At 38.7% G+C, this 13,706-nt stretch overlaps 3 protein-coding genes and 1 pseudogene across 4 annotated transcripts; 1 reads left to right on the plus strand and 3 right to left on the minus strand.

The window, feature by feature from the left end:
* Nucleotides 1–2,135: 2,135 nt before the first annotated feature.
* On the minus strand, nt 2,136–3,518 carry cldnd (claudin d). Its single transcript, XM_082140543.1, has one exon. The coding sequence runs from the start codon at nt 2,872–2,874 to the stop codon at nt 2,248–2,250; it is 627 nt and encodes a 208-aa protein (XP_081996669.1). The 5' UTR covers nt 2,875–3,518; the 3' UTR covers nt 2,136–2,247.
* A 1,276-nt stretch (nt 3,519–4,794) lies between these two features.
* Nucleotides 4,795–6,663, plus strand: LOC309477324 (claudin-like protein ZF-A89; annotated as a pseudogene). The gene has a single exon. The product of its transcript is annotated as a claudin-like protein ZF-A89 (transcript).
* Nucleotides 6,664–6,744: 81 nt separating this feature from the next.
* LOC309477326 (claudin-4-like) lies at nt 6,745–9,167 on the minus strand. Its single transcript, XM_082140542.1, has one exon. It carries the CDS (start codon nt 7,824–7,826, stop codon nt 7,197–7,199), a length of 630 nt encoding a protein of 209 aa, XP_081996668.1. The 5' UTR covers nt 7,827–9,167; the 3' UTR covers nt 6,745–7,196.
* Nucleotides 9,168–9,319: 152 nt separating this feature from the next.
* On the minus strand, nt 9,320–10,516 carry LOC309477323 (claudin-4-like). The gene has a single exon (XM_082140540.1). It carries the CDS (start codon nt 10,445–10,447, stop codon nt 9,800–9,802), a length of 648 nt encoding a protein of 215 aa, XP_081996666.1. The 5' UTR covers nt 10,448–10,516; the 3' UTR covers nt 9,320–9,799.
* Between the last annotated feature and the right edge of the window lie 3,190 nt (nt 10,517–13,706).

Here is a 13,706-nt window from a genome sequence, read left to right on the forward strand (position 1 = left end):
AGAGAAAGCAAAGCAAGGGGAGGAAACCTGTATCGAGTTTCCTGCTTGACTTGATTCTTTCACTCAGTCCACATTCATGGAAAAAGTACACAATTAAACTATTTTAAGCAGTGGTCGGCCTTAACTCAAAACTCTGCAATCACTTACTGTTTTTATCAATGATATATTTCAACCAAAAATGAAAATTCCGTATTTATTTTCTCACCAAACCTGAACACTTAAAGGGATTTTGGGATCACCCAAAAATGAAAATCACCCCATGATTTACTCACCCTCAAGCCATCCTGTAAATGACATTCTTCTTTCAGACGAATACAATCGGAGTTATATTAAAAAAAATGTCCTGGCTCTTCCAAGCTTTATAATGGCAGTGAATGGCTGTTTCTGTTTCGAAGTCCATCAAAGTGCATCCATCCATGATTAAAGTGCTCCACATGGCTCTGGAGGGTTAATAAAGGCCTTCTGAAGTGAAGCAATACGTTCGTGTAAGAAAAATATCCATACTTAAAACTTTATCGACTAAAATAGCTTCCGGCAGACGGTCGTACGCATCGATTTACGGCGAAAGAGTAACCTTTGACATGCCGCATGATGCATTGACGAACACGTAAGCACAGAGGATAGAGCAAAACAAAACACCAGTCACGAATTAGAAGTCTAAAACGAGAATTTTTAAAGTGAAATGTCGGAGGAGTTTGAGTTTGTTGCCCAGCCATGTTTGTTTGGACCTTGAGAGGTGTCAAAGCTTATGCTACTCCTACATCTACGTCATGCATCGTCAAGCGTTACTCTTTTGATATAAGTCGACTTGCGTACGGCCGTCTGCTGGAAGCTAGTTATTGTAGCCTACTCGTTAAAGTTTTAAATATGGATATTTTTCTTACACGAACGAATTGCTTCACTTCAGACGGCCTTGATTAACCCTCCAGAGCTGTGTGGAGCACTTTTATCATGGATGGATGCACTTTATGGACTTATGAAATATGAATACGAAATATACAGCCATTCACTGCCATTATAAAGCTTGGAAGAGCCAGGAAATGTTTTAATATAACTCCGGTTGTATTCGTCTGAAAGAAGAATGTCATATACACCTGATGACTTGAGGGTGAGTAAATCATGGGCTAATTTTCATTTTTGGGTGAACTAACCCTTTAACAAGACTATGCTTAAAAAAATTACAAAAAACAAAAACAAAAAAAGCTCCATGAAGTATACAACTCTTATACTTTTTTAAGGTTTCTGAAGTGAAAAAAAGTTGATGCCATAAAATAATTAACTTGAATGTTTAAGTCATTACAACTTAAATTGACTTAAAAATTATTTTAATCTTGTAAAACTTATTTTAAAAAAGTTGAAAATTGCTTAACTTATTTTGATGAGTAAAAGCAGTGTAAAAACAAATGTTGTCATAACTTGATCATATAATTTTTTTACAGTGGGTTTATGAACAGACCACAATCATTATAGAGCGCTGCAATGATGCTTTTTTTTGTAGACCAACCCGTAGAACCTGTAGAAAACCCAGAAGAATCTTTCCACTGACTTTTGGATTATCACAGAAAATAAGCTCTGTGACCAACAAACGTTAATGATTCTTACACGTTTTGTTCACCATGATAATCTTCACAAATTAACAACTTTTATGAATTTTAAATCCTAAATGCAACTGGCAGAAGTAAAAAGCCAACTGTGTGTTCACACTGAAACTTATAGCTTGTGAAAGCCAGCAACAGTAGCCTACGTCTTGCCACAAAAGATATAATCAACGCAATATGCTGACACCACATTTACCACCTTTCCATAAAACGGCTGTAACCAACTAAAGTTTGATTCCTCACTTTGATAAACTTCTCAATATAAATTTTTTTTGAATTGAGACTGACTACAGTCTGCAGAAATAAGCTAAAATGAACCACTCAAGTTGCATGATTTCAGCACAATTACACTTCTGAATATTTTCAGTCTTTATTTGGGAACAAAGATTAAATCTTTGCCTTAAATATTGATTTAGAATAGTTTGCAAGAACGCGATTATAAACATCGAGGCTTGCGACCCTGAGCAACCCTGCGCGAGCTCAACTGAGCATGCGCAAAGATCACGCTGTAGCCTACAAATGGAGTCATTTAGACGGTGTTAAAAAAAGAAATTTATTGAGTTAAAAATAAACATGCAAGACCAGAAAGTAAAAGTTCATCTCTCTTCCTTTACAAACAGGAGAGTCATTAGTCCAGAAAGTCTGAGTTTTACACATAGGCCCCTGGAGCAGACCTCGGAGCGGAGTACTTGACGGAATAACCACGACCCTCACTCTTTGGGCACTGGCAACAGAGAAGCGCGCCCCCGATGAACAGCAGACCAGACGCGCCCCATCCGATGAACAGCGACGCTCCCAGCTCCCGCTTCTGGGCCTCAGTCAGAATGGGGTTGTAGAAGTCTCGGATGACGGTGTTCGCGCACCAGCAGACCGGGATCAGGCAGAGAATACCACCAACCAGGAAGAACACCCCGGCCGCGATCCCAACTTTGGCCTTTGCGTCCCGGTCTTCAATGCAGTTGGTGCACTTGCCTCCAGCAAAGGCCAGAAGAATTCCCAGGAAGGTCACGAGGATGGAGATGACAACCAGAGCTCGAGCAGCCTGGAGATCTTGCGGTAGCGCCAGCATGGAGTCGTAGACCTTGCACTGCATCTGACCCGTGCTCTGCTGCACGCAGGTCATCCAAAGGCCTTCCCAGTAGGTCTGTGCGGTCACGATGTTGTTGCCAATAAACGCAGTCACCTTCCACATGGGGAGCGCACAGATAATGATTTCTCCCACCCAGCCAATAACCGCGAGGGCAGTGGCCAAAATCTGAAGCCCAACAGATGCCATTACGTTCTTGTGAGTGTAAAGTATCAGAGTCTATCACACGAATGAACGATACAATTATTTATAGTGGCTTTTAGAGGCGCGGTTTCTAAAAAAATGTGATTTGATTCAGCTGGTGAGGATTTCCAACTCTTAACTCCTAATTGGTTTCAGGGGGACGGTGATGGTGAACATGCGTAACTTGCGGGTGGGACATTTTTAAAAGCCATTGAAAAATTACTAACTCAGGCCTAGGCTACAGAAGGCATTTTCCTAACGCACTTAATAATTTAAATCATAGGCTACATGTAGTAGCACTGGTCAGAACATCAGCGGCCTAGGGCTAAACTTTGCCATGCACGCACATATCGGGATTTATAATTAAAAATATATATAAATATGTGCGCATCACTGTGGACCACGCACTGTTTTGACTGTGTGATCGAGGGAAATCAGCGCGCAATGTAGGATATGACAACGTGACGCGCTTGCCGATGCTCTGTTGTGATAAGAGCATTGAATAGTAGTCTAGCCCAGTGGTTCTCAAAGTGTGGTACGCAGAGGAAACACTGAATTTCGATCTCACCGGTGTGAGTAGAAAGTGATCAACTGCTAAATTCAAACTGTGCTTTTTTTCCAACTAACGTGATCATTATAAAGGCGATTCAATGCTATAGCTAACAAAATTGTGAATATTTTGAATAATAAAAAATAAAAAAAGCAGATCATCAGTCATTGAGTGGTTGTGGTCGCGTGACAAGCAATGACGCGTCACCATGGAAACAAAGTATAACGGTCGCCTCGAAAAGCTTACGCTTGGGGAGCAGCTGAATTTTTTTAACTTAAGTGTGTGAAAAGGTTAAATATAAATGAATGTTAGGTGGATGATTAAATTATGAAAAGTTCAAAACTGCTATTGTGGCTTCAATCTGGCAAGAGAAGTTTGGATCAGGAGGAGAATGTCTCAAATACAAGAATTGAAGAGGATGAGAGTGAACCGAGCACAAGTGCTAAAACAGTGTACTTTTAAGTACAATACATTTTAATTTAATCTGTAAGTACAGTTTTTGTTTCACTTTTAGGTGCAATACATTTTAATTTAATAATTAAAAAAAATGACCTGTATGTAAGCAGCACACAGTGCAGTGTTGATGTTAAAACTGTGTTGTTGCAATGTTTAAAGTGGCTGACAACAATAAATATTCTTATTATAAATCAAACTGCCTGGTTTTTGAGCTGTGCATAACTGTAGCTGAATAGTTAGGCCTACTACGCTACTGTATTTTAATATTGGTCATTATGGTGGTACTTGGAGAGCCAAATATTTTCTGAGGTGGTAACGTTACTTGGTGTAAAAAGTTTGAGAACCACTGGCCTAGCCTATACAATTACAATTAACGTTAGGTCTCTTCATGGATATTTACAGAAGATTATTATGTTTATTGTTTTAAAAATAGCCACGTTTAACTTTGTTCGAGTTTGAGTTAAGCGTATGAATCATTTTCTTAGACAAGTGAATTTACTTAAATGTTTCAAGAAAATGTCCATAGAGTTTTCGGCCCTGGTCTGATCAATTTCTGATCTGTAAATAATTTGAATATTTTTTTTTTTTTTTAAAGAAGCATTTTATTATTAATAATAATATCTATTAATATAGCACTAATTCCTTTTGATAAAAAAAAAAACAAAAAAAAAAAAACAGAACAGAAGCAAATTTATGTTTATGTGATTTTGTTAAATGAGGGTTATTAGACCAAAACAAGGAACACTTTTTTTATTACCACGCCCACCACGACTAGCATTTTCTGACCCAATAAATATCTTAGTGTCAGTGAAGAGCTTGATATGAAATAGGCCTTCGGGTGTGTGAAGACAACAGAAGGGCAAGGTAATTATCAGAATATACTTTTGTTGCTTTTTACTGCATCAAGCTGTAGCTACTATAGGCCTACATAGGCGACTAATTTTGTCACATGATGCAAAATGTGTAAAAATATGCTATTATTTAGGATAGCCTACATAAATGGTCATTATGAAATTAGCCATAGTAAAACAAAGGTGTTTTCTTCCAAAAAATTCTTGGAATTTCCATCAATAAAATTTCTACCATAATGTAGCCTAATACATAGGCTAATTTGAAATGTATCCTACATGACTTTCAGAAAAATTATTCAAGAATGAAAAATGCTCCTGCATTGGTAAGTGAACGGCTAGAGTGTGAAAATAATATTTTAAGACACTTTAAGATTTTCTATTGCATCATGCTTTGCATAAACACATCAAAGGATGTGAAGTGTTTCAAGAAAGTCCATTATGACCAAAAGCGACCTAAATAGTTAATCAAATAAAATAAGCGAGCCAGAAAAAAAACTTGAGACCACCCTTTTTTGCTTCCAAAGACCATGTTGTTTGTTCAAATCCCACCCCAACGTGTGGGGAGGATCTGCATATAAATGCAGTAAAGTCAGTGAAGTTAAACGAAAGGGGTGACTATACAAGAGGAGCATGGCATCTTTTGGACTGCAGATGTTTGGGGTCGCCCTGTCTTTTGTTGGGTTTCTGGGATCTATCATAACCTGCGCCCTACCGATGTGGAAGTCTACAGTCTACTCAATCGGCATCCTCTCAACGGCTCAGGTCATTTGGGAGGGACTGTGGATGATATGTGTGACCCAGGGCACGGGGCACATGCAGTGCAGTGCGTACTACGATCAGAGCTACGATTCAGATTTCGAGCTGCCTGTGGATTTACTAGCCGCTCGCGCTTTACTCATCATCTCCATCTTGCTCTCTGTCGTCGGCCTTCTCCTGGCGGTTGTAGGAGGGAAATACACCACCTGTATCGAGGACAAAACCGCGAGAGCAGCACTTGTCATATCTGCGGGGTTTTTTTTCATAATCGCCGGACTGCTGTGTCTCACACCTGTCTGCTGGTCGGCGTACACCATCGTCCGGGATTTCTACAATCCGTCCCTGATGGACGCGGCGAGATTCGGGCCGTCGCTTTACACGGGCTGGTGTTCCGCGGGGCTGCTGCTCACCGGGGGCGCGATACTCAGCTGTCAGCTTCCGAAAAACGAACGAGCATTCGTCGCCAAAAAAACCCGCACCGAAATCAAACGACTCGGAAAAAGAAATTGAATGAAGAACATTTAAAAGTAGATCAGAACTTGTGTCTGAGTTTGTACTAAAGGTTTCTATAATAAACATAAAAGGTTACACTTTTGACAGTGTGGATTAATTATCCAATGTTTTATATAGGCTAAAACGTTTGTATGCCTAGATACAAAGTTGTACAAAGATCTAATTGCACAAAGTAAAATTAAGTCAAAAATAAAAGCTTTATATCAAATGGTCAAGTGCGCTCTTTTTTTGTCTCTTCTTACAAGAAATGCAATTCATCCAAAAATGATAAATTAACACATATTAACATCTCTTCTCTGATGAACACATTTTTAATTTCTGTCATTTTGATAAATTATGTGTGGGGTGAGGAGCTTGGTGACTGACTGTCCAGAGATTTTGGCATTCTTTTTTTCTTTTTATATAAAAAAATATAAGCAGCAATATTAAAAATGGTGTGGCATTTTAACCCCTTTAGACCTTGCATGACTGTCTGTGTGTAAAGGTCATTCATTTATTAATTTTTTTATATATAGCCTGGCTATTTTGACATTTATATTCAGGTCAAATTAATCAATTAACTTAATAATAAAATCTTACATAAACTCATGTATTTTATGTGCAAGAAAAGTGGTTACACCACTTAGGCTAAAAGTTTTAAATGTTATCAAACATTAAATAATAAAAATGTAATGACATATGTCCAAATGTATTTTTTTATATATATATATATCCTTTTTATCATCTCAAACATCCTTAAAAACAACAAAAACAACACTTATTTGTCATATTTCAAATTCTTGGTCAGAGTTCTCATATGTTAAAACATTAGCAAGGCTCTGTTATTAATGACTGAGCTTTTTTAAGTGTTTCTCCTTGACAACGAAAATAACTTATTGTGTGCATGCAGGGAAAATCAGCAGCTGTGAAATGGTTAACAGAGGAGTGTTCACTCAGAGGGGTGTATAAGTGCGCATGACGTGTGTAAAAAAAAAGGTTTTCAGGGCTAACATATTTCATGGTCAATTACACACAAACACATTTTATTTTGATCACATTTTTATTGTAAATGAACATTGTAAACTCATATTCATCTCCTTTCATTCAGTAATTTCCAAGCATTTAACAAGTGACAAAGTTGTTGTAATTTACGTGACGTGTGCAATGAGTCATTTCGCACAGTAGCCTACTTGCCAATATATCTTCAAGTAATGCTTGTTTTCTCACACGTAATCCATTGCTGGGGTCACAGATCTTGCATGGGTGTATGTCATGTAGGGCCTACTGTCATTGGACGGGCAGTTCCAACAAAGAAGCCCACCACCCAGAAACAAGAGGCCTCCAGATCCCCAGCCTATGTAGAGACATGCTCCAAGCTCCCGCCGCTGGCCTGCTGTTACTAAAGGGTTGTAGAAGTCCCTGATAAGAGTGTGTGCAGACCAGCACACGGGTATCAGGAGGAGAAAGCCAGCGATAATTAAAACCACCCCTGAGACGATGCACGCTCTGGCTTTGGCTGTTTCGTCCTCCAAGCAGTTGGTACACTTTCCTCCAGCCACAGCCATCAGGAATCCAAAGACGCCCATCATGATGGACATGATAACCATGACTCTGGAAGCCTGCAGATCTTGTGATAGAGCCAACATGGAGTCGTAGACCTTACACTGCATCTGTCCGGTGCTCTGCACGACACAGCTCATCCACAAACCCTCCCAGATGATTTGTGCCGTGACGATGTTCGCTCCAACAAAGGCTGTGACCCTCCACATTGGCATGCCACAGGTGATGATGGCCCCCAACCAGCCTATCATTGAAAGCATGATGCCCAGGATCTGGACGCCTTGAGATGCCATTGTTGCCGGACACAGGTCACTTCACGGATGGTTGCGCAAAGCGTCTGAGAAGTTTTATTTGTCAGGGTTTTATAGCCCACAAACTTTGGGCGGAGTTCTTGCATAAAAAGAAAACCGGACATTTGATATTCTTTGACTATTGTGTGAGTTGTATGAAAAGCTAGACAACTTGAGAAACCACTTGACAGTCCAGATGAATTAAAAAAAGCCTCTAAAAAGTGTATGCATACTGGTGAAAGAGCTTCACATTATTATGGGTTTTGTGTGATAAATAAGATTTTATTCTTATTTAGTTTTTTGTTGTTGGTTGTATCAGGGTTGGGCAAAATTAAAAAGAGAGAAATTGTAACATGTACTCTATGTTGAAAATTAAAAGATTTATCTTGAACTTTGATTATCAAGTAAAAAGGAATTTATAGGAATTTAATTTATGATAAGCCACATTGGACCAGCGGTTTGAAAAAATGAACTGATGAACGATGCAGTGGTAGACGGCATCTTCTGGTGAGACGTGGGAATTCATTCGACGTGCGACTCTCACAGTGCATCATGCGTATTCTCTAGCCCAGGGTTCCTCAAACTCGGTCCTGGAGGGCCGCTGTCCTGCAGAGTTTAGCTCCAACCCTGATCAAACACACCTGAGCAATGTCTTCAGGATCACTAGAAACTCATAGCTAGGTGTGTTTGATCAGGGTTGGAGCTAAACTGTGCAGGACAGTGGCCCTCCAGGACCGAGTTTCAGGAACCCTGCTCTAGCCGTTGAGCGTACATCGGTTACAGACTCGTTATTGCAGTGCATTGTGGGATTGAAGGAGTATACTCAATAACGTCCACTATGGTTTCGGACACCACTACAAATGGCTGTCCCTTCAAATATTGCCCTATTTCATGCCCTCTTGGGTGCCATTAATCACTAATAAAGTTCATCCGTTGTTCATTTAGTTCCCTCGTTTGCCTCTGTGTATTTATAGCCCTCACTTTGTTCAATTCTTTGTCTTGTGTCTTGTTTATGCTGTCATGTGAGCTTCTCATTGTGTTTTGTTGTTATTATTGTTAAAGTGCTGCAATTAGATTCTTCTTGTTTTGCCTGACCATGGATGGATGGATGGATAGATTTAAATTCAACTTGCAAAACTGTATCCTGTTTGCTCCCACAAATTCTAAATACACAATCCAGGTTGCTATAGACTTTCACAATTAAATTTGTTTCGTTGAAAAACAAAAACCAAATTGCTTATAATTACTAGCAGCTCTGAGTAAACACAAGCCAAACCTTAAATCGTGTTTAGTCTTGTTGAATTCGTGGACCTGAAAAACCACACCTGCTGTTTTTTTTTTTTTGTCAACTCCCTTTGAGAATATTTTGTACACTGGGACTCTTTTGAAATCTAAGTTCCACAGGGCAGGTGACACATAATGGAGGGATGTAATATGACACCCATGTCAACACCCATGCAAATGCATTAATACAGCGAACAGACAGTCCAAAAGACTGGTGTGATACAAACATTTTTTATTTTCATTTGGCCAGACGTTTATATCAGAAAAAAAAAAAAATGCTTTTTGCAGTACAAAACAGTAATATTTACAAAATCATAAATGTTGAAAAATACTTGAAAAAAATGAAAATACATTTTGAACAAAAAAACAAAAACAAAAAACAAACACATGACACATGACCACAGTACATTTTAAGAGGAAAATTTGATCATACTTAAGACAGATTTCCAGATTAACTTCCTTTAACTGCAGATTTTTTTTTTATATGTGGTTCCCCATTGTCCTCTTTGTCTTTGTGTTGAATATATATATATATTGAAAACATTTTGAAAACTTGTAGCATCAGCGTTTCATTGACTGCTTTTCAAGTCCTCGTGATACCTGCTGCAAACTCTTTTTGAGCCGCTACATCCTGGACAAACCAAGATTGTAAACATTTTAGGCACTGTAGAGTCCATTTTAGAGTAGATCATTTACACAAAGTTTTTGCCAGAGGGTGCAGAGGCTTCAGAGCGAGGGGTAGCATTATATTTGGCGGTGTATTTTCCTGTTTCTTCTTTTGGTGGGCAGTTGCAGCAGAGCAAAGCTCCCCCGATGATCAACAGGGCGGCGGCCCCCCAGCCGATGTAAAGCGCTGCTCCCAGCTCTCTCTTTTGCGCTTGGTTCACCAAGGGGTTGTAGAAGTCCTGGATGACGGCGTTGGCCGTCCAGCACACCGGGATCAGACACAGCACCCCAGCAATGATGAAAATCACACCGGCAGTGATAGCGACCTTGCTTTTGGAGCTCTCGTCCTCAACGCAATTGGTGCATTTGCCGCCAGCCATCGAAAGCATGATGCCCAGGATCCCAATCACGACTGCAATGATCGTGAGAGCGCGGGCGGCCTGAAGGTCTGAGCTGAGGGCCAGCATGGAGTCGTAGACTTTACACTGCATCTGTCCGGTACTTTGCACGACGCAGCTCATCCAGATTCCCTCCCATGATGTCTGTGCCGTGACGATGTTATTGCCAATGAAAGCTGTAACTCTCCACATGGGAAGAGCACAGACCACAATGACACCGATCCATCCTATGATGGCCAGGGCGATGCCCAGTAACTGAAGCCCAGCAGACACCATAACCTTTGTCTATTTTTTGGGTTTTGAGGAGGCTCTCTTCGCACTGCTTACAGGTGTATGCCTCAGAGGGTGTGTGCTGATGCTTTAAAGAGCCTGTGTTTTTGGAGGCGGGACTTCTAACGAGTGACCTGCTCTGCTGGTTTTGTGGTTACTTCATGGGATCCAACTGATCTTGAATGAGTCACTCCCTTAATTTTTTTTTTTTTTAAATTTTTTTTTTTTTGCGGACACAGCACCTTATATGGTTTGCTCTCTTGTTTACACTTCAAAATTTACAAATATAAATGTAATAAAATCTATGGAGGGGTCTGTGAAATATATCAAGAACATGTGTACAGCACAAGTAAGAAAAAATACTTTTTTGATAGAATTAAGGGACAGAAAGACAGGAAGTGCCCCTGACAGGAAGTGATCAGATTATAATTTTCCCCAGAAAAACACACACACACACACACACACACACACACACACACACACACACACACACACACACACACACACACACACACACACACACACACACACACACACACACACACACACACACACAAACAATATACTGGAAAATGTTGTGGGTTGATGTGAAATAATAGTGCTGCCAGTCGAAACTCATCCATAAATAAACTAATATAAATAAATGTAAATTAATATAATCTAATATAAAACGTATTAATAAATTAAATTACATAATTGAATACATTTTATTTTAAAATTATTATTTTTTGTTTAATTATATTATTTTCATTATAAAACAATATTTATTTTACTTATCTAATAATGAATTATATAAAATAATATATAGTGAATTAAGAAATTATGTTTATTATGTTTTTATTATATTATTTTTATTCTAAAACATAATACTGAGTGGGTGTGTGTGTGTGTGTATATATATATATATATATATATATATATTTATATAATTATTATTATTTTTTTTTTTTTTTTTTTTTTTTTTTACAGTGTATAGGGGGAAAACACAATAAGGACCTTGATAATATTTCTCTGTTTAAGTTAGTTTGCTCTCCCTTATGGTCAACAAAGTATCAAGAAAGTGGCGGCTGGTTTCATATGACACAATAGAGCAGGCGTGGAGATTTTAGGAATGTTTTCCGTAGCTTGTGGAGAACTGACCATTATCTCATCGCACTCCATTCAGGTCAAAGATATCTCAAGTAAAAAAAACGTTTTGCTTCTGGATATGACACATGTAACAAATATGCTATATTTACACAGTTTCTTACTCAGCACTTTAGCAATTCCCATGGCAACCATTTCTCAAGAGTTCGCTGACGCTGTAGGGGAGGAGCCGCCCAAATGCACCTGTACCTAGGCTACCTGGAACTGGTCAAACTGGTTTCTGCCGGAGAACAGGTGAATGTTGAACATTTGCCTGGGCAAGACTGAACAGCTCAGATCGTTGCAGGAACAAGTCTGTTTAACTGACAATAACAGAGGAATAATAAAAGATCAAATTTATATTGGCTATAAGTTAACTACACTTATAAGCGCGGCTCTAATATAACGAGAATCACAGATGGCGTTACACTGTGAACAACAAATATAAAATATTTGAAAGGAACAAAAACATATCTTAACGGAAGATTGACAGTAGCCTAACGTTAATGTGATATGTCCCAGGCAAAGGGTGTGTGTGTGTTTGTTTTCCTTGAGTGTTTAAATCTTCCCCTGTTTCAAATATCACATTCAGAAAAAACATGATGTTTGGGACTCCCTCCCTTCGTTGACAAGGACATAGGATTGGTTCTGAGAAAGCTAAGCCTTGAACTCTTTTGAGACTCGCCATATAATGCTCAATAATTTCAACTGATGTGTTTTAATCAGAGGTGAACAGTAACAAAGTACATTTACTTGAGTACTGTAGCCTACTTAAGTACACTTTTTGAGTATCTGTACTTTAATTGAGTATAGCCTATACTTTTTTATGGAAACTTTTTACTTTAACTTCCCTACATTTGAAAGACAAATATCGTATTTTTTACTCCACTACAATTCTGTCAAGGTCCTTGAGTAGAAAGTAGTAACGTCAGTCAGGGGATGATTTTGGTTACAGGTGTTGCATTTTGGATGGAAATGAAAGTCGGGTTGACGACAGAACCCGACAGATGTTGGTTTCTGACGTCAACCTGATTTAAATTTTCAACCACAGTACAACGTCTGCAACGTTGGAGATTAAAAGGATAACTGTCGCCAAAATGCAACCTAGGGTATTTTTGTTAATCGACCCGATTCAAGCTTTCGTTTAAAAGCATAATTAGAATGGAAACGCCACTTTTAAGTTTGACCGTATTTTCGTTTTCGGTCAAATTGCCTTTGGATGTGGGCACACTGTGGGCGCAGGTGCAAAGTTTGAGCACACAGAGTGTAAGTACACCCATATTAGGCTACTATATGCAGAACAATTGCACTTGTTAGCAGCAGTAAATCGAGGGGTCATGTTTTTTTTATTTTAAATAATTTATTTACAGACAATAATAATTATAATTAATAATAATACAGTTTAAAACAGCAATAACCACAAAAACAGAAACACAGAACACTTAAACCAATCCCCTCAGGGGCACCAGTGTGTATTTCTGCAGTTCTGGCCCTTCCTTGCCTTCCCCCATCTCTGTCCCTGCATTACGGAGCCACGTTTTTAGAGGCTTCCACCTCACATGCAGTGGCTTGACTGCTTTTTGTCACTGCATCTAAGTGAGAAAGGATAAACTGAAATACAAATGTTAAAAACAAAATAAGGGTTGTGCAAGTACTGTTAAGCCATTTCAACCTAAGAAAGTTTTCAACCTGCGTCTTCTGATTGTTCCAGGTGCTATAAATGCTCAACGGAGAGAATGACTGAATAGAGAGAGCTGCGGTTTATTGGTTTAGAAAATTAGACTAAAGGATCAGCATTGAGATTGCACAATGAATGAGTGAATTAATTAGTTAATATTTTAATATTTATGTTTAAACAACATACAGTACATTTTGTAGTTGTAACAAAGGCCCTGGAACTGAAAAGTCTCCAGGATTATGCTAAATGTACATTGGACCTTCGCTGACAAACAAACGAGAATTACTGGCAGTGTTGGGCAAGTTACTTAAAAAAAGTAATTAGTTATAGTTACTAGTTACTTCTCACAAAAAGTAACTGCGTTAGTAACTGAATTACATCATTAAAAAAGTAACTAATTACCAGGGAAAGTAACTATTGCGTTACTTAAAAAAAACAAAAAAGTTTAAATATAAGACATTT

Source organism: Leuciscus leuciscus (assembly GCF_965113295.1).
Source record: "Leuciscus leuciscus genome assembly, chromosome: 16".
NCBI classification, from domain to species: Eukaryota; Metazoa; Chordata; class Actinopteri; order Cypriniformes; family Leuciscidae; genus Leuciscus; species Leuciscus leuciscus.